A 22,628-nucleotide genomic window follows, 5' to 3' on the forward strand; every position below is an offset into this window, starting at 1 on the left:
ATTCTTTATTTGTTCCATGCTCATTTTTACATCTAGAGGAGCTGCACTCAACATCACTGGCGGCGTATTTTTAGTGCGTATGTGCTCATCTCAAATAGTCAGTTCCTCCCAAAAGGCAATTATTCTACTGGAGAGCAGCTCTACAGAATAGATAACACTTAAGTTACCTGCCAAACTGCAACAAAAGTGTTTACCAGCTGTGATAGCAAAGCTTGTGTTTGTGTGTGTCTCATCATGGCAAAGTGGGCTCTGTGTGACACCTCCTGTAACAGGAACAACCACAACAATGGTGCTGAGTGCTTGGGTTGGTGTTTAGCTGTGGAATTATTTGAACTTATCTCAGCTTTCACTCTAGCTGTGAATCAAAATGTGTCCGACTTACAGTAAAAGGCTGTGATTTGAACTCTTTAATAGGTAGATGCATCTTTTTCAAGAAGGAAAAAAATGGAATCTATGTAAAAAATGGCATCAGTACGATTACATTTGAAGATTAATTAGATTTGTAAAATAAATGCAAACTTGTTAGTTTGTCTGAAATTTTACTTTATCCAGTTTCAAACACTGACACGGATGTTGCAACTGGTCACGAAGCTTCTCCTGCATGTACAGAGTACATTTAATTGGTCCCGGAGTAGCTTGGATGCTCTGAGCGTGCTCCACACCAAGCTTTGACCCAGAAGAAACAGAAGAGGCTGGTACACGGAGTAGAACTAAAGCCATGTAAAGTGTACAGAGCTATAAAGATGTCCGATTGTTACTGATTTGTTGCCATCTTAATTGTTTCTTTAGTCCAACTGGAAAACAAGCCCAAGGAGTGTTTGCAGGAGAACTTGTTACCCCAGTGACTGCATGATCCCACCACAAAGTGGTCTGCAGCTCTTCATTAGCAAACAGCTCGGTGTCTACTTTGTAGTTTGTCCCTGTGAAACGCCCACGTTATGGAGCACGATGCATCATTTAGGGGCCACAGTTTATTACACTTAGCGTGTGCCTAAAGTATCTGAAGCCGTCTCACTGTGCGGTTCTTCTAACTGACTTGACTGTGAGCCAGCAGTTGCAGAACTAATTAGCAGGGGAGAGATGACTACTCTGCCCTAAATATACACAACTCACAGGCTGCGTTTTATAATGAAGCAGAAGAGAGACAGCATAGAGAGTTCTTTTATGCCCATGTAGCCCAGTGAGAGTCTTGACACCTGTTCATGTCAGGGTAGCTGCTGCTTTTTGGGGTTAATTGAATTTAACTGACGAAAGAAAGTGTTGATGAGTTGACATGGTAACTCTGTTTACATGTAAGGGATTTCATAAGAATCGTGCTTCTGTATGAGCCAGCTCAGGTAATTCAGCTCCCACCTCCAGATGCAGGCGTAGGCAGCGACAGAGGAGGCTGCGACAGCTCACTCTGTTTTGTTATTGAGTTTATTCTTTTTTAAGTTTGTGAAGAGGCTGTTTGGGTGGGCTGAGAACATTCTTCTTATCAACTTTACCTACGTCCACAAAGCACAATAGTAACAAAACTGGTTGTGTAATTACTGCCAAAGGCTTCGTCCACATTCAGGGTCTCACTTCAACATAAAGGAACTATGGAACTCCCCCATTCAGTGTTTAGTTGTTGCAACCAAAAATGCATGTGAGCACGGAGCCGATTAGAGACCACAGGATAAGATGCACATTTATCAGGAAACTGAGCTGTCATTAAAAGCATCTGTTCCCACGATCGTGCAGCATTTTGATATAATCCAATTTCAATGTGAAAACAACCTCAAGAGGCCTGTTTATGTCATGGTAACTACTTGTCAGTTGTGCAGCTACTGCCTTTTAGCTTCATATTGCTCCGAGGTATCTACTAATTACCACTATCGACATGAAAGCTGCTCAGATGGTTTTCATGCAACAGACTGATCAGTTAAATTGAACTCTTTTTACCTCGGCTTCTCTACTTCGGACTGCTCTGTGTCTTCGTGCTGTAGTCTGTTTGAGCAGATTGCAGGTCTGCAACCGAGTCACATCTCCGTGTTGACTCTCAGTGACTGAAACCTCTCACAGCTAATGAAACATTTCACTCCTGCCTCTCAACTTCTCCAAAAACAGATCCACAGCAATGATTATTATCGACAGTTATAATCTTATTTCTCACACATGGCTTTGCTGTTTATATAACTGCCCCATCTCACCCTTAACACGGATGGGGCACACACTCACACACACACAGAGACATCAAGGAGATACATTTTGAGCTCTTATCACGAGCCGGTGCTTTAATTTAGCTCCGCTGACATTTGAAGTTATTGCATAAGGATATTGATTCGAGATGGCTGCCTTCATGTAGGTTTTCCTCCCAATAAAAAGAGCTGGTGATGACTCACAGCCTGCTTGCATTCCTTTTTTTTTTCTCCCATGTATGTGTCAGCTTCCTTTCCATACAGTAAATGCTCCTTTTGGCATATAACAACTGTCTGGTTTTCCAGCCCGAGCAGCTGTAATAAAACCTGAAATGTGCCCTTGTGAGTGCACAAAAAGTGCTTGTTTATCAAGTTGGTATGCTGTAATGAAGAAAAATCAAAGCCATGGTGTAGCTGTGTATGAAAATCACATTTCAGGTTGTGAAAGTTAGTGTTATCTTATATTCTAGGCCTTGCAGTAGCTCTCCAGCTCCTCCACGGGGACATAGAGCAGCTAAGGCGGGAGTACATGGTCCTCTTCACCCGGGGCGTGTCCATCACCAGGAAACTGGGCTTCTCCGATGTCATCATGCCAGGTAGGACGCCACATCCGATTTCTTTCCACCACTCTGCCCTTAAATTAGCTTCTACAAGTCTTTATTTAATCATCCAGCAGTTTTATACGCAAAAGCAAACAGATAATGAGCTACTTTGATTTGTAGGTTAAAAAAATTATTACAAGGTCCCATTATCTATCAAATTACTTATTTTCTTCTCTAACCAATGGTCCATTTGTTTACAGTTAAAATTGCTCCCTCCCTGTGAAATATACTGCCCCAAGATCCTGGTTCAACAGGAAATTACACATTATGGAAGATGTCATTACATAGTACATTTAACAAGACACTCTTGTAGCACCACGGCTTATTTATCACTCAATTAATCCTCTAAGCAGTTCAGCATTTTCAACATATTTTTCAACAAGGGGTTTTTTTTTTTTTGGATCACATTGTACTTCCAGGGATCACTTGCAGAATTGTTACATTTGCATGTTTTCATGCTGGTTTTGCTTTTTCGGATCAAAAATGAGTGCCTGGTTTATAATTTTCTTCCTTGTATCCATCCATACTTGTTATGTTGTGGCTCCAAAGGCCAGCAAACATGGAGGTAGGTGTCTTGCACGCCCTTTTCCAGGTCAGGACACCGTCGGGGAGCAAAAACAGAGAGATAGATAAAAACAGTCACAATCATCATATTTTGGAATGTGAGAGAAAATGAGACCATCTGCAAAGAGGCAGCTCCCAGCAGGGAAGTCAGGCTTGACATAGAAACGCAAGAAAAAGACAAATTAGGACCTTATTTTAATGCTGCTACTGCTGATGAGAACTTACCACTTTTATTCATTACATCGGGTTCTTTAAGGATTGGGCAGGCAGCAGGTGTGAGAGGAGGGATCATAAAATGAGCCGGGAAGCACAGTAAAACGATCAATGTCAGTATTTATAGTTTGACATTTCAGATGACAACTTTTGAGGCCATAAAGTCGCTGATGTCTGTTCTGTTCTATTTTCTGCCGTACAAGTTGGTCTGCCCTTTAAAGTCATCATGTTGGCACCTTTCATATCTGCCTCATGCATAAGTTGAGAAGGATTTTAATTCCACCTTAAAGCCCTTCTGAAAGATGTAATATTTAGGCGGCCCTCTGATAGCTGCCTATCTAAATGATGCAAACCCCTGCGGAGCGCCTCAGGCTCAGCTGGATGGAGCCTTGTTGTCAAGGAAACAAATGCACAACTGCTTGAATGTAAGATGAAGCAGGGGACTAAACATGTACATGCTCATACTTACATATGCAGGAGAAAAGGCAGTGAGGGAAAGTACTGTTTTAATAAGCTTTCTCACTCATTTATGAGATCAGGACATGATGGGTGCTTTCATTCATATAGAGAGCTGGTCTTCTACATGAGACAGGAATGCTGGCTGGCCACAGATAAAGAAGAACCACAGCCTGCCTCCCCCCCCATTCCCCCCAGCGCCTCACTAACACAGATTTATGTTCACCGTCTCTTTCTTTGTCTTTGTCTGGCTGCAAACCCTTAACGCTGAGTGCTCTCACTCTTTCTGCTTTTGTAATTCTCCCCTTGGGCAAAGGAAACTGCCTCTCCTCCTTCCTCACGGACTCCAGATTCGTATTTGAGTGTGCACGGTTGCACGTTTTTCTCCCTGTCCAGCTTCGTAAATGTGCTGTACATTAAATAGCTGCTCCTGTGTGTTTCAGCCTCTTTTTATACGTTTGTGTGTAAAACATGCATACAGTAGCGGTTTCTGTTGTTAGCTGCAGAAAATAGATGCTGACAGATATATGATGTGTACACACTTTGAGGTTTTATAGGCCCCAAGTTTCAGAATGTGGTAAAGAGAGAAAAAGCTATTCCTGTTCTTTACCAAGCATGCTTTGCACTGATTTTACTTCACCTACAGATATATAAATATATGTATATATATGTGTACATTCAGCTGCAAGCATGAAGAAGCTAAAAATTACATCAAAATATGATGTTATCAGGATATGAACAGAAAAATGACAAAATTGACTGCTATTCTGCTTTATTCTTGTTTTTTTGGCTTTAATCTGTGATAGTATGTATGCTTTCAGTCTTTTAAACATTTCTTTTGCGGATAACGAACAAAAAAGGTCCTCAGTATTTCTTTCCATTGTGGTTTCTTTTGACCTTTTTCCCTCCTTGACAGAGCCTCATTCGAGGCCTGAGGTGACATGAGCAAATGTCCTCGCTGTGACTTTTTCTTGTTTATTAAAACTGACTTTGGTCTCGCTAAAGCTGCTCGCAGCTACTCTCAAATGTCGGTTTCGTGCCGGCACAAAGTAAAATCATTCAATATCTCATGCAAATTATGTCCACACCTGCAGAGAAAAAATCTGCAGAGTGCTCATTAATAATGCTTGCTCATGTGCATAATCAATGTGTTGTTGCCTCTTTCCTTTGCTGTTCCTGCAGGAGAGATGAGGAATGACCTTTACATCACACTGGAGAAGGGAGAGTTTGAGAAGGGTGGGAAGAGCGTGGCTCGGAACGTAGAGATCACAGTCTATGTGCTGGATATTGACGGACAGATCCTCAAGGTAAACTCAAATTGATCTCTTTTTGAATCACAGGTTTAATAACACCTAATAAGTTACATTATTCGTGATTCTTGTGTTAAAGCGCTTCATTTAAACATGGCTGACCCAGATGAGAGCTAAGCGTCTCTCCTGTGTGTTGCCCATTTCTGGTTCAGCAATGTGACAGTCTGCCTCTGTGGTTTCCTGCTCTGCCGTGGCCTTGGAGAGAAAATAGAGTCAAATATAACCCTGCTGCCACTACTGCTGCCACCACATGGCACACAACCCCCTGACACACATAAGCTCACACGGAAACCTCGTCTTCCTCACTTTGTTGGGTGCAGATGTTTACGCTCCTTTCAGGTCCTTTCTCTCTGACATATTTCCTCTCTTTATGTGTTGTTCTTTATTTTCTCCGTCGGTCTTTCAGAGTCACGTGGCTGCTGGCTCGGGTGAGCCCGGTGGGGATGAGTACCACTCCTTGGTGCTGTACCACAACAACAGTCCTCGCTGGGCAGAGCAGATCAAGCTGCCCATCCCAGTTGACATGTTTCGAGGATCTCACGTCCGCTTTGAGTTTCGACATTGCTCCAGTGAGTGAGAATGGGATTTGGGAAAACCTTTGTGTCTTGGAACAGCTAAGTGAACACATTTTCCACACATAAGATGGGATGGCTCAGAGACGCGCTGCATTTTATATGCGGTTGATAAACCGGGGAAGTCTTTCTGCACATAACAGATAACCCCTGGAGTTGCACTGAATGACATGAATTTTATTAGCTGGTTTTGTCCCTTCCACACATCACAGTGGTCTGCCTGGAAGCCACTCCTCCAGCATTAGTCCCTCAGATTGATTTCTCCACTGAATATGTCCAAATGTAGTGTGAGCTTGTACAGGAATTTTCATAATTACTCTAGTTTGTCCGGTTTCGAATTTCCAAATGAAACAGAACTTTAATGGTGACCAAAATGTCGCTCTCACTCTGAGCCTTTTTATCTGGGCTACAGGGAGAAAGCAGTGTCTCTCCGCTAATAACGAGCTGATATTATTATTGCCAAGCCAGGACATTGTGCAGCTGTGTGCAGTAGGTATAGTAGCCTTATTACTGCTGGCAGTGCTGGTATTGCCACCCAGGGGGTGCCTGTTAAGGGTCCAATTTAGACCTGTGGTGACACCAAACTGAAGAGACGATATAACAAGCACTAAAGCTCCAACCCTCTTGGGCAAACTTCCTGTTGAAACATGATTAGCGTGAACTCGTTTTCAATTAAGACAAAGTTCATATTTCTCTGAATTAGTTTTTAAATGTTTGGACCCATTAGGCATTCATTTGTTATGGGAACTATTGTGTTGTTCTAAACGCTACTAAAGGGAATGTCAGGATGTGTCAACATTAGCAGTGGAATGCTTCCTTTTCTCTGGTTGTTTGTTGGGAGGTTTTGTAATTTCAGGCCTCCTCGGGGGTCAGTGCGTGCACACCCCATACACCCCGTGATTGAGGAGCTTCTAAACGACCTTTAGCCGCAACAAGTTAAAGTGATTGTATTTATGTATTTTTTAACATCCAGCCAGAAGAAGTCAGTCTAACGTAGAGCTGTTCTTCATTAAAAAGGATTCATTTCTGCTGTTTTGCTGTTTGTTTACTTGCAGCCTGTGTTTTTTCTTTAAATTTTGGACTCAGTATCAGGTCTGTGTGTTGTTGTTTGACAGCTAAAGACAAAGGAGAGAGGAAACTGTTTGGCTACTCCTTTGTTCCTCTGATGCAGGAGGATGGCAGGACTCTGCCAGATGGCACCCATGAGCTCATTATCCATAAGGTAAGAACTGAATGCCCCTCGCCAGCAAGACTTTGCACGAGCAACATGAAATCAAATGGATTGTGTCCTTGGCAGGATATTTGTTTGCACATGTAGTGTTCTGACTTTGTACTGCAGAGATCAGCTCCAGGTTTATTCCGTTAATTCGTAAACTGCAGCTTTGAGATTCTCTAAACTGAACCCACTCGCTGTTTTGAATTGCACAGGTGTTGTCATGGATACTTTAAAGGGGATTACACCCGCTATATGATTATGTGACTGTTTAGTGCCACTGGCTGACAAACAGTTCGCATCACTCTATTATAAGCTGACGGGCCAATGACTAATGCCCTCTTATGCAACCTTCTGAGGTTGAATTTGACCATGAGAGAGAGCCAGTCTGGTTGTCGCCAGCTCCATCTTGACTAAAATGTCCAGGATCTGCATTTCTCGCATTTCAAAAGACCCATCTTCCCCAAATTTAGGGTTTGATACATTAAGAAAGTCAGTAAATAAAGTGACCATTATCCTCAGTTAAATGCTACTGCAGCACAGGCCAGCGTGCAATTCAGAATAATTGCAGACTTGCTTTTCCTCAGCTGCAGGCAAAGGGTGTGTACACGAACCTCCAGTTTTGTGGAAAACGGAAAAACGGGCAATCATACATGTCATTGGCTGGGAGTGATTTCAGCAGTGTATGAAAACAAAAACTCCAGTTTTAATTGTTTGTCTATCAGTGGCAAACCTGTGCCTGCCTCTTTTAGAGGATAACTTTCTTAGATTAGTCTGTTCCCATCGTTAAGGGGGTGAACGCCCGTTGTAATGCCAGATGGAGAGTTGCTGACAAGCTCAATGAAGCTGGCATGGCCTAGTTTCTCCCCAGACCCGAAATAGACTCTCAAGAATCAGTCCAAACTGTGTGGTAGTTTTGGATCTCAGGCAGCCTCAGCTGTGCAGGATATCAAGGCTGTTAAATCCCCACAAACATTTCATAATTGGCTTCTGTACTTTAACCAAATATTCTTCTAAGAACAAGGTTTTAAGCTGAAGTTGGTTCAGGTTTCTCACATGAAATCCACTCAAATCCATAATATTTGCCATTTTCACAGCCTGGCATTCAAAAACATACAAACCGTGGTTTTATTCATTCTTCTTCTTTCTGTGCTCTTTAGTGTGAGGAGAATACCAACTTGGCTGACTGTTTGCGTTATCTGAAGCTGCCGTTCTCCAAGTCCAATCTCCCGTCCAACAATCAGACGCTGAAAGGCACGAAGGAGTCTTTCTGGATCACCAGCTTCCTCTGCTCCACCAAGCTCACGCAAAATGGTAAACCAGACCCAGGCATTAACAGCCTGGCCTCTTGCCCGTTGAGGTGTTTTGGTGGCCACACAGAAAGCATCATCCAGGTCATGGTAATCCTAAGAGCTTAAGACGTTTCACCTCTCATCCAAAAGGCTTCTTCACTCCTAAACTATCTAAATACGTTATAAGCCGATACTCCCCACCAGCGAGCTTAGAACCGAAAAGCCTTTTGCATGAGAGTTAAAATGTCTTCAAGAACCAAGACAAAGAAGTTCAGTTGGCCTTATTCCACCCCCTAGGATCAATCTTGCCTAAAATGGTTCAGAATCATTAAAACAAATGCTAAAATGCCCTATGTCCATGCAGGAGAAAGTAGAAGCTTCAAACCTGCATTGAAGGCCCATTCTCTCTGGGCAAAAACCCATTAAAAACGTAGTAATATGAGGCTTTTATTCTCTTTGGGAAAAGGGACAATCTGCACTCAGTCCCAGATCAAATGACTCAGCCGTCAGTTTTTAATCTAAGGTTCTAATCAGCCGCAGCTCAGATGATGATGGTGGGAGTGCCGCATAATAATTAAGTCCGTAAGTAAAGAATAAGAAAATGAAGAAGCTGAGATAGAGAAGAACTGATAAAATAGTAGATATGAGAAAATATAAACAAGGGAAACTGTTGCTTTTGTGCTATCCTTACAGCTTGTAGTACTCCTGAATAATTAAGATGTAATTCCCAGATATTGGTCTTAAACCTGCATACTTTAATTATCAAATCAGTGTGGCTATCCACCAGATTATGTCTGCCTCGTTTGCTCATTTGGCTCAGGTTGTAATATTGTGTTGCATCTATTTGTCGGTGCTTCTAAACTCTTGCCAGAGGAAATAAGTATTTGTGTGCACAGGGATTTAACGCGCTTGTTTTGGCCTGTTGACCAAGGGGCAGGTATGACTTAGTGTTTAGCTTCAGTGAGGTTCAAGAACAGGGGATGACACCTGCACTTCGCTCCTTCCTGTTGTCACAATAAACCAACAAATCAATGGGATTCGTTTGGCACTGTTAAAGCAGTGTGTTGAGCAGGTGCTTTATAATGTGCATTGCAGTCTTAAATTGATTATGGATATTATTCTGAGCTTTTAACAGAAAATAGATGTATTAGAGACATGCTTTTAGACAAACAAACACAGTAATGTCTCCGCACAAACAAATTGAAGAGACTTTTTACTTGCGGCTTATGTTTTATTCATGTGTTTGTCTGGGGATTCAGGCTTAGGAAAATGGCTTTCTATCTCTCTTATCCCACAGCACTTGAAAATGTCGTTATTTGTTTGGATTCAGTGGCATTCTGGGGCTGTAATTGAGTTTGCTTTGTGATGCGGGCTGCATTTTCTTCTCTGTTGAGATGTGTGGCAGTTTTCCTTCCCTTTTTTTAAGCTTCTTCTTCTCGCTGTCTTCCTCCAGGTGATATGTTGGACCTGCTGAAGTGGCGAGCACACCCTGAAAGGATCAACGACAGTCTCTCAAAGCTGAAAGAGATCGATGGCTCAGAGATTGTGAAAGTAGGCCCGCAATCAGATTCTCTGCCTTGATTTGCTTGTGCTTATCTGAGAATTTAGTGTTGCTCATTTGATTTCAGTCCTTGAGTATTTTGACTTTGTCCAAATACGGAAGCTCTGCAGCTAACTCCCTTTTGTTCTGCTCCTTTTATAAGTTTCTCCAAGACACCTTGGACACCCTCTTTGGTATTTTGGATGAAAGCTCCCAGAGATATGGGCTCAAAGTGTTTGATTCACTGGTAAGAACTTCTCCATGGATCTTTTTTCTATTCTCTTTTTTCCGCACATATGGCGAGTGCTGTCTGATTGTGTCGGAGGATCAAGTGATGTAACGCTTCACAGCTTGCTGAACCAGTCCCGTCCTGGTCATGCTGCACTGAGCCGAGGCCCGAGATCGATCTTTTTCCCTCTCTCCTCTTTCTTTGTGTCTCCACTTGTGTCTGTCTCTACATCGGCCTCACGCTGATACACAAGCACACTTTCTCCTCTGTTGAGCACACGCTCTTATCAAGTTTGGTTTTGTGGCTGCGAGATCACTAGAAAGTAACTGGACAAGTGGACTTTTCTTCTGTGGTTTGAACTAATTCAGTTCTCTGTGCAACGGTTTGCAGACCAGGGAGACTCCCCAGTCCCCCCATCCAAAAAAAACCACCTCAGATAAGCTTAAAAACCATGTGTACATGGTGCTGATTACCTAATATGGATGTCACTCAGCATTCAGATCACTGAGCATTAATGAAAGCTGGGTGTCACACAGTGGGGAAGAGATTATTTTTACAGCTAAATGTATTTTAAGGAACTGATCTCTTTCATGTTGAGAAACACTCTTTTTTTAAATACATCTTTTCTGTTTAATTCCAGGTTCATATCATCAACCTCCTCCAGGACAGTAAATTCCAACACTTCAAACCAGTCATGGACACATACATTGAGAGCCACTTTGCTGGAGCTTTGTCCTACAGGTGTGTAAAGTTTCACCCTTTATTTCTCACACAAGCGGCTGTTCAAGGCTACACGAGCGTCATGGCCTTGCCCACATATTGTGTTTTGATAAGGTATGGCATGAGCAGGCTTGTTAAAGGAGGTTAGTCAAAGGAGTCAATGAAATGCTTATGGCTCCCCCTGGTGGATGAAAAGAGAACACAAAATTGTCTCAAACTGTCTAATTTTTCCTCCGATCCTTAACATATTCACACTTATACACATATTCACAACATGCTGCTCTTACTGGCTGTCTTCTTCACACTTCTACACCTGTGAAGATAAAAGTGCTCTTCTTCTTCTTGTTCTTTTTTTCTCTCTCTACTGCCACCTCCATCTGTTGTATTTTAATTAGTTGTCTCATTTTAATTAGATGGCACACAAATTGCACTGATTAGAATTTGAAAATCTCCTAATTTATTACCACTGTCTTCATCATGTGTCATCGTGGAGATATCTTTAACCTCTCACTTCAATTTAAAATGTGGCGAAAAACCAAAAGCAGTAAAAAGGTGAAACAAGCGGCAAGACTTTATATTGCGCTCATCATTCATCAATGTTGGAATTCCCGAGATCTTTGCTCTCACCTGCAGCATTTAGTTCAGCTCTGTTGATGAAATAAGTGCAATAGTGTCATCTGAACTTGATGTGCACATGCTGGGAAGGAGGGTTGCATTTTAAAACACAGTATTGCCTCATCGACTGTATTTTTGTCCGCTATAGCTAGAGAGGTGATGCAGCTAGAGGTGTTGATACTATGTATGTGTGTCTGTGTCTGCTCTAGGGACCTGATCAAAGTACTGAAGTGGTACGTGGACCGCATTGTTGATGCAGAGCATCAGGATCACATACAGCAGGTGCTCAAGGTGAGGCCCCCACACGAAGACGGTCGTGCACGCCCTCGCACAAACTCAGCTGCATTTACACTCATACGCAGATATACCGTCCAGAAATATAAGATTATTTCTCCCCACCAGAAGTGAGTGCCACCGTTCTATATTCCCCTCCTCCATCTATAATACCACATGCAGTTTTAATCAGTGGAAACACACTGCCTCTGGTGATGGGAATCCTCATCACTTTATTCGAGTAATAAATGCAGAAACATTCTGCAGCAGAATTAAATGCTAGTCTGTCAGAGATTAATAAATAATGCATACTCTGCGGACATGTTTGCAGTTTCCATTTATAAGTCATTTAAAGAGCGGCCAATTCTTTAACATTTAAGGTTCTGGCTTTAGACGAGCAGGTCACGGTGAAAATTCTACGCTGTGACAGTTAAGCTCAAGTATATTTCAATCTAACTGTCTCCTGTAGTGCTTTTTATTCAGAACAGACAAGCTTTGCCATTAACTCATGCACTAATAAATCATTGATCTTTATCCTCCAGGCAAGCGAGTACATCTTCAAGTACATTATCCAGTCTCGCCGGCTCTTCTCATTGGCCACAGGAGGCCAGAATGAGGAGGAGTTCAGAGTCTGCATCCACGAGCTCTTCATGTCCATCCGTTTCTTCCTCTCGCAGGAGAACAAAGGCATCAGTCCCGTCGCACAGACGCAGGTGTGTGTAGGCGTGTCTGCGTTTGTGTGGAGAAATCTGCGCCGAGCGCAAACACGTCCTGGAACCTCTCATCATGAGCGTTCGTCTCTGTCTGGGCGTAAATGTGTGAATCTGGTGTGCCTCTTGGTGGTTGTGTACCACAGCGTGTTTTCTTTCTGGAGGAACTGTTAATGCAGTTGTGATGGGGGAGAAATTGGCTGTAATTGAATTTCACGCTGCCAGAGGCCCTGGAGTCGGAGTAGGAGTTTCTGTGACAGCTTTTCCTTTTCCGGTGGGAGGTCTGCACGGCGGGGCGGCCGCCTTCACTGATTTCAAACAAGACCAAAACAAACAAGCTAAAGATGCCAAAGATAATCCTAATTACACACCAGGAACAGATGCTTGTGCGGTTGTGTCGTAGCGTACTCTTGTCAGCAAACACCGTCTGTGTTTGGCTGTCCATGTTTTTTTGTTTTTTTTTATCTTTTTGAACTCGTATAACACTCGGCAGCAGTTAACAGCCTGTCAGAAAGAGTTATTGAAACAGTTGAAGTAATCCTGTTAGAATCACAGCGAGGCTGCTGGAGTCACTATCATTAGATATTCCAGCTGTGCCCTGTCCATGCTGGTCTGAAAAGCTCCATTTCATTCCTCCACTGACTTCTGATCTGGATTAATCTGTATCCTCAACACAACAATAACTGTGGGAGGATGCAGGGCAGGCTACTGTTAATCCCAGTTAAGACCTTACATGCAGCACATGAACAGCAAAGCTATATAATTACACAATTCATCAACACAGGGAATTTGGCCTGACGGTCATATAATTAACATGCCAGAGTTGTTTTGTGCTGTACTATATAGAGCAATAAGTATACTGTGTCTGTTAGTACAAACAACCTTTAATATCTGCACCAGTTCTTCACCATTTTTTGTTCTTTCTGTGTTGCTGCGAAACATGATCAAATCTGGGTTAAAGGGATGAAAAACACGACTCTGGATTTCCATCATCTTCATTTTGCCTCCATGTGTCACTGCTCAGGTTTGCCCGTTTGAGCTTGACATTGAGTTTCCGTTATAGGATTAGATATACATTACACAAAAGACCTACAAGGCTTTGACTGTAATCGATGGTATCTGTTAGATTTAGCCACCATATGGCTAAATATGCCCTCTCTCTGTCCAGGCGGTGTTCCTGCGGACATTCCCGGCAATCTATGGCGAGTTGCTGAAGATCTTCACGGTGCGAGAGGTGGCCGGTTTCATCAGGGAGACGCTTGCCAGCCTTCCCACAGCTGTCCACCCTGACAGTCCCCTCGAGGCCGTCAAGCTGCAGTGCATTGCCAAGACAGTGGAGAGCCAGCTGTACATTAACCCAGGTAAAGACTTGGATTGGTATGTGTACAAAAACACAGAACCAGTAACTTCATGCACAAAATGCAGAAGATCAGGCTTTCTCTGTCCTGCAGTTTGCAAACACATGCTGTTTGATTGTGTGCTCCCCATGTGCAGACATTTAATGGCACATGTTAGCTAACTGGTACCCTTCAGTGAATGCAAATCCATAAAATTGCTCTTAATAATGGCTTTGCAATTATTCAGATTACTATGTCAGTGTTTCATTTCCCACATGCTCCCAGAGGCTACAAGTAGCAAGAAAAACATCCCTCATGCCAGCCACATTAACGTTACACAAGAGTTACATTAGTGATGTTAATTAAGCGTGACAGCGAAGCCAAAAAAGCACTTCTGTAATGTCTGATGACTCTTTTGCGTTGCAGAGTCACGATGCATCCTGCTGCCCGTGGTGCTCCGGGTCCTCCAGACCCACATGCAGGAGCAGAGAGACCTGGTCATGTGTGCCCGCATCCTCACCAGCATGCTCTCCCTCGTAAAGAAGGAGGAAAACAGCCCTGTGGTGAGTATTTCACTGGTAACTGGGAGCCATTACACTGTGCGAGCTCCCCATCCTTCAAGAAATAGTTCATTGTTTTGACTGAATAACACGAGTTGCTGATGTGTGTCCTGTGCAGCTGCAGTGGATTCAGTCTTCTATTTCCCAGGCTGTATGTTATAATTCCTACCATTATAACTTTGAAGAGTGTCAAAGATGCAGAAATGAGTCTCACTGGTTTTCTTGGCAAAACATTGCACCAGCAGATTGCTTTCTTTTCTGCATACAGTCAATTAGTCTTGGTAACAAGGACACAGGCAGGTGTGCAGTTCACTAATGAGACCCATCAATTTAGCAGTGGGAATGGTCCAAGTGACTTTGAGTCGTGCGTCTGTCTGATTTATGCGTGTGTGTTGCAGCTGACGTTGTCTGGCTTGTTTGCTGCCAGACGGGCTGCTTGTGGAAAAGGCTTTTGGAAAGACACAAACACACAGCAAGCACAGAGTGGCACCGTATTTAAAGGGAGGTGACAGCAGTGGTAGCCAATGTGCCAGTGAGACTCCTTCTTATTATCACTCCTTCCAAGAACTGTCTGTTTTGCCAGTGGTAGAGACTACAGGGAGATGGACACACATTTGCACGCACACGGTTTTCCCGTCACCCTCTTTGAGTTACTATTCATCTTTAGCCGTCCCTTTCGCCTTTGTATTCCGTCTTCTTTTATTCTTTTCCATTCTCAGTTCCTTCGTAGTCTCAGAACGTACCGCAAAGACCTGAAACGTAGTTCCCTCTCCTGTTCAAGACTATTTAAAACTAGATAAAAAATGAATGACAAGGAGGCAGTTTCAGACTTGGATCTTAGGTTGAATGAAATTGACCCTTAACTGTGGTTCAAGCTTGTGCTGGCAGTATGCACAACTGCCATTTAACATTGTGAAATATTAAAGTATTGAAGGGTTTCTGTTTATCTTGTTGACTGAATGTTAAAGCTTTTATTGCTGCCGCTTGTAATTCAGTTCCAAGTTTGTGTTTTCTCTGTTGCGTAGGAGCCTGCTGTTTCTGAGGAAGTGGAGCTAATTGTTGAAAGCCTGCTGGTAGTTTTACTGAGGACCATCCTGGAAATTAGCAACCGACCCCAGCCCGCTGGACCTGCCATGAGACTGCAGTTCCAGGATGTCACTGTATGTAGTCCTGTGCATCGGTCTGTATCTGTGTGTGTATGTATGTGTGTGCTACACAAACTAGGGAATTTACGAAATGTACAAGACTAATTAGGGACTTTAAGTTGTGGCAGTGGCAGCTATGATTCCACTAACATTATTGATATTAATGGCAATGATTATGATTTAGGATACAGCACAGCAGTAGTGGTAAGATGGTTAATAATGAGATCATGATGATGGAAACACAAAGATAATTGGAAGTTTTTTTCCATCTGTAATAGACTTCCGAGCTGCAGCTCTGTCTGGTTACCATGTGCGTGTTTATGTTTTGCACATTAAAAGAAGCAGGAGATACAATGAGTTCTCTTTAACAAATGAAGCATGAGGAAAACAAAAGCAGACAGATGTTTTTAATCGTTCAAATCAAGCTGTAGTGAGAGGAAGAGGCAAGTGAATAATCCTCTTTCTATGTAAGTGGTTAAAAACTCAGAAGTGCATTTATTTAGCTAATTTAGTGCACCTCCTGAAGATAATCCTCCATAAGCTACAACATTCAAACGGCCTTCTCTTCCTCTCCTATTGTGTTTTGTCCCATCAGGGAGAGTTTGTGGCATGTCTGTTGGCACTCCTGCGGCAGATGAGTGACAGACACTACCAGCAGCTGCTGCAGGCTTTCAGCAGCAAAGACGACCTGAGGGTGAGACCGCTAAATCCATCGCAAATCCATATCTGTTTAGCATTCGCAAAGCTTCCCTGACTTTCTATCGTTGATTGTGTCTGCAAAAAAAATTTAATTGAATAGTGCTGAAAGGTTTTCCGACGTAGAAATGCATCAATTAAGGTACAAAAATGTGAAAACAAGGCAACGTGCTAATTAATTAGATTAAAATGAACATTTTATGAGGTATTACAGATATTAACAAAGCTTGGGTCCAATATTTCAGCACCATGGAGAGAGACACTCATCCAAACAGACTGAACATGGAACGAGTGCTTAAAGCTAGAAAACATGTGATACGCGTAATAACATTATCAGATGGTACACATTTCGTCTTAAGTGCCTATTGTTCGTGTGTTTCTGTTGCAGGACTTCCTCCTTCATATCTTCACAGTCTTCAGGATCCTAATAAGACCAGAGATGTTTCCTAAAGACTGGGCTGTCATGCGACTGGTGACAAACAAGTATGACAACTCGCCATACAGATACACAAAGAAATCAGTTGAAAATAAGAAGGAAATCAAATGCGTGCCCTTGCAAGCACGTCGTCAGCATCAGTTTGACATTCAAACAGTAAATAAGCTGCAGTTGTACAGTGTTTTCTAGTCAAGCTGACCCCTCAAAGTGATCTTTCACTCATCCACACACTCATAAAGCACTTCTTAGACTGTACAGTACTACAGGCTACCTAGTGTTTGTATTGGGTCCTTGAAACAGGATATGAATAACTCATGGTGATGCATTTATCTCCTCTGTCTCCTTCTTGTTCTGTCAGTGTCATTATCACAACCGTCCTCTACCTTTCCGATGCATTGAGGAAGAACTTCCTCGGTGACAAGTTTGACTACAAGGTGGGGATTGAGAATCAAAGCGGCCTCGGTTTTTACAGCCTTATTTTTCCACTTGTAGTTATAAAGACATTTATCAGTGATTTGTTCAGATGCCAACATGCTACTAAAGCACATATGTTAAGCATCCAAGAAATAATCCAAGAATGCCATCCTGAAAGGACAGGAGGTTCCTGCACATTGACAAGGTGCTGTTGTTTTCATTTTCAGGTGTGGGATTCGTATTTCTATCTGTCTGTAATATTTATCAACCAGCCTTGTCTTCAGCTGGAGTCCTTCTCTCCCTCTAAGAGGAAGAAGATACTGGAAAAGTAAGTGTTGCTTGTCTGCACCGTGCACCCGTACACAAGAGCTCAGTGTGACGGCTATTCAACAAGCTGCTCCACTCAGTGACTCTCAGTATTTGCCTTGCGGTGGGCATCCATTCATAACTGTGATATTATTTCATGCAGGTATGGAGACATGAGGGTGATGATGGGCTGTGAGATCTTCAGCATGTGGCAGAATTTAGGTGAGGTGATAGCCTCAGTGTGTGTGGTTCAGATGGACTGTTGTGGGCGAGTACAAAGGGAATAACTTTGTTCTATCTGGCTTCTTGCAGTGGTTCTGCACAGATATCTTTAAAAAATTACCTACATTCACTTGTCTGTTGATAATCATTGCTTCTCAGATTCAACGACGGAGTTCTTGAAGTTTGTGTGGAAACAAAAAGCAAACAAGGAACTCTTTTTTTTTTTTTTCCTCTTTGAACTTGAGCTTTTTTATCACCAAAACTATTTGTCTCCATGGCAACTAGATGTACACTTCAAGTCTGCTTGGTGTGATTGCCTTTGTTCTTTCTTGAGCCTTTGATGGTTCCATGTCGGTGGTTTTTAATAACATCAGCTGCATTTAAGTGTATTTTTGGGTGATTTGATGTACCCCTTGAAGTCTCTTCATTTAGTTTTTTTGATGCTGATACGACTACAAAAGTACACTGTTCTTCAACCAGACTGAAGAAAGGTTTGAGTTCAGCTGAATTAGCCCGGCCGATTTCACTAAAGGAGATCTGCTTCGGAGAGTTGTCCAAATTGCCTCTGACATGAACATTCTGCCGTGTTCAGGAATAAGATGAGAGTCTGACCTCTGTGTCAAACTGTGTCTCACCTCCAGGGGAACATAAGCTCAACTTCATTCCAGCCATGATTGGGCCCTTCCTGGAGGTGACCCTGGTGCCTCAACCTGATTTAAGGAATGTCATGATCCCTATCTTCCATGACATGATGGACTGGGAGCAGAGACGCAGCGGCAATTTTAAGCAGGTGAGCTGCTGTTAGATACATTCATTCACCTCCTAAATCTCTTGTTTATCAGTTAAATAACCCAAATTGGCATAAACGGAGAGGGTATGTCTAAGCTCTGCTAGTAAGCGAGCAAAGCTGCTAAGCTAATTAGTGACGGTTCAGCTACTTGTCACATGTTTTGAGTTATAAAAATTTCTGAAATCTGAACTGTATTGTATGCAGATGACAAAAGACACCTCTGGATGTTCAGCACGTTTAACCCACTCAGACCAAAGGTGTTGTTATGAGAACCAACACGTCGCCAAAGGTCTTAATGGGTAAAAATCTGAAATGAAATGAGAGGAATACAAGACGTGCTGAAATTATGTCCTGAAATATGTGGACACTGACTCAGTTTCCTGTTATTTTATTAGTTAAACACAGACATTAAGTGAAATTTCAGGGTTAATTCAAGAGAATCAAAATCAAAAGAAGGATTGAGAACTCACTGCTCTTTATCATATATAATCCTTTTTTTCAGGGGCAAAACGGGGAAAATGAATAAGACCATGAATGAAATATCAATCATCCTTGACCCCATGGACAAACCCAGAGAATGGGAATCCTCCTGAACAACCCTTTGCTGTGCTTGTATGAATGTTTCTGCCTTTAGTTCTGCATAAAGCGAGTGAAATTCAGCTCGATCGGATTTCGGTTAAGTGGGGTTAATCCACCCCAGACCTTTTACCCGCTCAACCGATGGAGATGGAAAATAGGAGTCCCCACCTGTTCAAAACACAGCTTTTGACCGTCTGCATCACTTTTATTAAGAAGCCTCCTTCAGTTTTAAATGCTTTTTCCTTGCAGGTCGAGGCCAAGCTGATTGACAAGCTGGACAGCCTGATGTCTGATGGCAAGGGAGATGAGACATACAGGGAACTCTTCAACAGCATGTGAGTTATGGAAAGAATCAGTAAACACAGTTGGGTTTCAGCTCTCAAAAGTATGTTAAATAATTTAGCCCTCGAAGCCCGGGCCCTCCTGTAATTGCTTTACAGAGGTCAGTTCAGGATACCAGCAGAGCCAGACAGTTGCAGTGGCTGTTTATCGAGTCTTCTGACCTAAATGATGCGACCCACGCAAGGTTTCACAGGGTAATTACTGTGTGGGCTGAGATTCACAGGTCGCTTGCCTCTGTAAACGGTTTATTATACCTACGAGTGTTACAAAAGAGTTGTGCTTTTACCTTAATTTTGCATCAACAAAGAGGATAGATAGATCAGGTGCCTTTCAGAGCAAGCAGTTAATGAGGAAAAATGTACAAACTTTTTTTATTGGTGTTGGAAATGTAAAATAGGGAGTTTTGCATTTAGAAATTATTCATATTGAGTAGATTGGTAACATAATGAGAGGTAAGTGGTTAATATTCAGTCACTTTCATCATCCTCACTCACACCTGCTCATTCTGTCCTCATGTTTCTACAGTTGTGTTACTGCATGTGCGCGCGCATGTGTGTGTGTGTGTGTGTGTGAATCCCTGATTTTCTTTCTTTTATTTTGTATGCCCTTGTTCATTTCTTTAACGTTGCCTTTCATTGTGGGCTGCCAATGTTTGGACTTTAAAACTCCTACATTCGAACTTAAATTAAATCATATTTCAGAGTCATTTGTTCGTTTTCATAGTGCGTCTCTCTTCTACACACAGACGCAAATCAAAGTGTGATCTTGATGATACTTTTATCTATACGCGTCTGCTTTAATTGTCCACTTGTCTTTACATAGTGAATCATTCTTTTTCCCACCATTTTTATATGTGAGACATTACAGAGTAGCTCATCATCGCTGCATTCAATTAAAATAAGATTATACCTAATCTGTATTGTGCTGTGTAACGTAATTATGCATTGGAGACGATTATTATTAAGTCATCTAGTCTGCACTGTAAGTGTCTGCTGTTTTATATATGAACAGTTTATTTAATTTCCCTTTATTTTTGCATACTTTTCTTTAGTTTCCTGCTGACTAACTCCACTAACCCCTAGACTAACGTGTGAGTGTGTGCTGATTTTAATCATGTTAATATTAATTTATTCCGCCTATGCTTCCCGCCTGGAGTAGAATTCCTCTGTTTGGTCCGTACCCTAGGTAAGATGCTCTCCTGTTTGTTCTCTGTGTCGTCTGTTGTGAGGGGAAACTGGGAACAATTTGTTTCACCTCGAAAAAGAGCCACGATATTTTGGCAACCGTGTGTTTGTCCGCTTTACGTTAACTTAACCAATCAGCTCTAAAAATCTAAGTAGGTGGCAAATCAGTGCCACTGTAATTGTGAATCTTTTTGCCACTTTGGTATTTTTCTTGAACTCCAGCAGGCAGGCCAAAAAGCATAGGTGACAGTGGCATGACTGAGATTGATTTCCTCTTTGTTTTGCCTCCTTTTCTGTTCCAAGTAGTCTCCTCCATTACCGTTTCTTTTCTCATTCTCTATCTCACCTCTTGTCTCCTCTGGCCTTCACATCTCTCTGTCTTGTTCTGTCTCTATTCATTTATCTTTGCAGCCTGCTGAAGAAGATTGAGAGAGAGACGTGGAGGGAGAGTGGGATCTCTCTGATTGCGACTGTCACTCGCCTTATGGAGAGGTTGCTGGACTACAGGTGAGAATACTCGCACGTGTTTCAGAGAGGTCTATCCCTCCATTTTTTAATCCCCTCCTTATCGCTTTATCTGTTTCTCTATGTTTGATGTATCTTTTTTAGGGATTGTATGAAGCTGGGGGAGGTGGATGGCAAAAAGATTGGATGTACTGTCAGCTTACTGGTGAGTAACAGTTGCTCTGTGTGTGTTTTTAGGGGATTTTACAAAGCCAGGTCTTTGAAACTTGCAAGAATTTATTTTATTTTATGTCCTCTCAATGTCTCCAAAGCAAACTAAAACAGATTAATGCTTCACATTTTGAGCACATATTGTGTCAAGTTGCTAAAAACTCCAGTGGAAAGTCACCTTTTATCATTCAATTGCAATGACCACCAAGTTTAGAGTGAATTGGATAAAGAAAAACAAAAAGCGCATTGTCAGACAACCATACAGATTATTTGTTTGCTCGAGACTCTTTTTCTCTCAAAGCACAAAAAAATATTTGTCTTGCAAGGCGTCTGGATTCTCAAAAAATCTCAAGCAAGAGAGACGCCATCATGGAGACTCACAGCTTGCTGCCAACAAGGCTTGTTTTCACTCACTAGCTTTTTGGGGCGCACTCTTGATGCGAGTGGTTTGGACTGAAAAAAGTAATTAATAGAAAATACAAACACTTTTGCCACTTTTGCCTTTTGCTATTGAAAATTTGATGAGATGGGTACTGCTCTCATATCCATTGAACGTGTAAACATGTCACCAGAAACTGCTAGCTTAGCCGCTAAATGCATAAACATAGCTTAGCCTAGCTTTGCTTAGCTTAGCTTAAATGAGTTAACAGGGCACAAAGACTTGAAATGGTGCCTTGTAAGTTGTAGGCAGAGGAAGACATCAAGTATTCACCCCAAAATGTCAAACTATTCCTTTGAATATCTACTATACTGGACTATATTAGATTAATGATTACCAAAAAACACTAACACAGTCAACTATTGTGAGAAAAAATGTGACCTTTCAAAATAATCAATAGTTCTCTTTTGACTCAAACAGTTCTCTGAAAAGCCTATGTACTTTTTTTGTTTTTGAAAATAGTGTCTTTATTGATTTCTTTCATCAGCTGAGTGCTCTGTGTATTTCTAAAACGTGATAGTTTTAATGGTAGAGGTTTATTTCGTGGGATATGATTATTCCTGCTCATTGGAACGGAAAAATAAATGTGTGCTAAGAGCTTTAACTTATGTAACTGCAGGCATCTGCACTTGAATACGTGGGCAGCTGGAAGAGAAGTCCCTGCAAATCTGCAGTTGAAATGTGTTGTTATGTCACGGCTAAAGAACACTTTTAACTTCTGTGCTCATCGACATTGCTAAACTCAAAAGTAATTGCTGTAATCTCCCTGCCTCCTTTCTCCTGTGATTTTCTCACTTGGCCGAAACACCCGCTGCTACTGCCAGAACTTCTACAAAACAGAATTGAACAAAGAGGAAATGTACATCCGCTACATTCACAAACTGTATGATCTGCACTTGAAAGCTCAAAACTACACAGGTACGCCCACAGGACAGTATTGTTGTTGACTTGCTGTGTGTGGTTATTGTCCATATTTTGAAATGCTGCTTTTTTTTCTTTAAAACGTACCAACTGCTGTTTCTAGATAAGAAC

At 42.0% G+C, this 22,628-nt stretch overlaps 1 protein-coding gene across 5 annotated transcripts in view; it reads left to right on the forward strand.

Annotated features, from left to right (window-relative positions):
• The window catches only part of dock4b (dedicator of cytokinesis 4b), a 92,279-nt gene that overhangs the window by 46,531 nt on the left and 23,120 nt on the right, over positions 1-22,628 (forward strand). For 4 of the 5 annotated variants that reach the window (XM_072377108.1, XM_072377105.1, XM_072377109.1 and 1 more), the window contains exons 13-36: positions 2,633-2,758; positions 5,180-5,304; positions 5,714-5,876; positions 6,995-7,101; positions 8,253-8,406; positions 9,838-9,935; positions 10,088-10,171; positions 10,794-10,894; positions 11,698-11,779; positions 12,304-12,474; positions 13,640-13,832; positions 14,235-14,371; positions 15,394-15,528; positions 16,109-16,207; positions 16,598-16,692; positions 17,004-17,079; positions 17,287-17,387; positions 17,529-17,587; positions 18,229-18,377; positions 19,206-19,291; positions 20,457-20,483; positions 20,894-20,989; positions 21,092-21,152; positions 22,421-22,514. In XM_072377108.1, the coding sequence (XP_072233209.1) occupies positions 2,633-2,758; positions 5,180-5,304; positions 5,714-5,876; positions 6,995-7,101; positions 8,253-8,406; positions 9,838-9,935; positions 10,088-10,171; positions 10,794-10,894; positions 11,698-11,779; positions 12,304-12,474; positions 13,640-13,832; positions 14,235-14,371; positions 15,394-15,528; positions 16,109-16,207; positions 16,598-16,692; positions 17,004-17,079; positions 17,287-17,387; positions 17,529-17,587; positions 18,229-18,377; positions 19,206-19,291; positions 20,457-20,483; positions 20,894-20,989; positions 21,092-21,152; positions 22,421-22,514 (2,619 nt within the window). The remainder of the gene's footprint in view (positions 1-2,632; positions 2,759-5,179; positions 5,305-5,713; positions 5,877-6,994; positions 7,102-8,252; positions 8,407-9,837; positions 9,936-10,087; positions 10,172-10,793; positions 10,895-11,697; positions 11,780-12,303; positions 12,475-13,639; positions 13,833-14,234; positions 14,372-15,393; positions 15,529-16,108; positions 16,208-16,597; positions 16,693-17,003; positions 17,080-17,286; positions 17,388-17,528; positions 17,588-18,228; positions 18,378-19,205; positions 19,292-20,456; positions 20,484-20,893; positions 20,990-21,091; positions 21,153-22,420; positions 22,515-22,628) is intronic. The other variant, XM_072377107.1, reaches the window with a different exon arrangement.

The sequence above is a fragment of the Leuresthes tenuis genome, unplaced genomic scaffold, assembly GCF_036924035.1.
Source record: "Leuresthes tenuis unplaced genomic scaffold, fLeuTen1.0.hap1 SCAF_23, whole genome shotgun sequence".
Taxonomy (NCBI): Eukaryota; Metazoa; Chordata; class Actinopteri; order Atheriniformes; family Atherinopsidae; genus Leuresthes; species Leuresthes tenuis.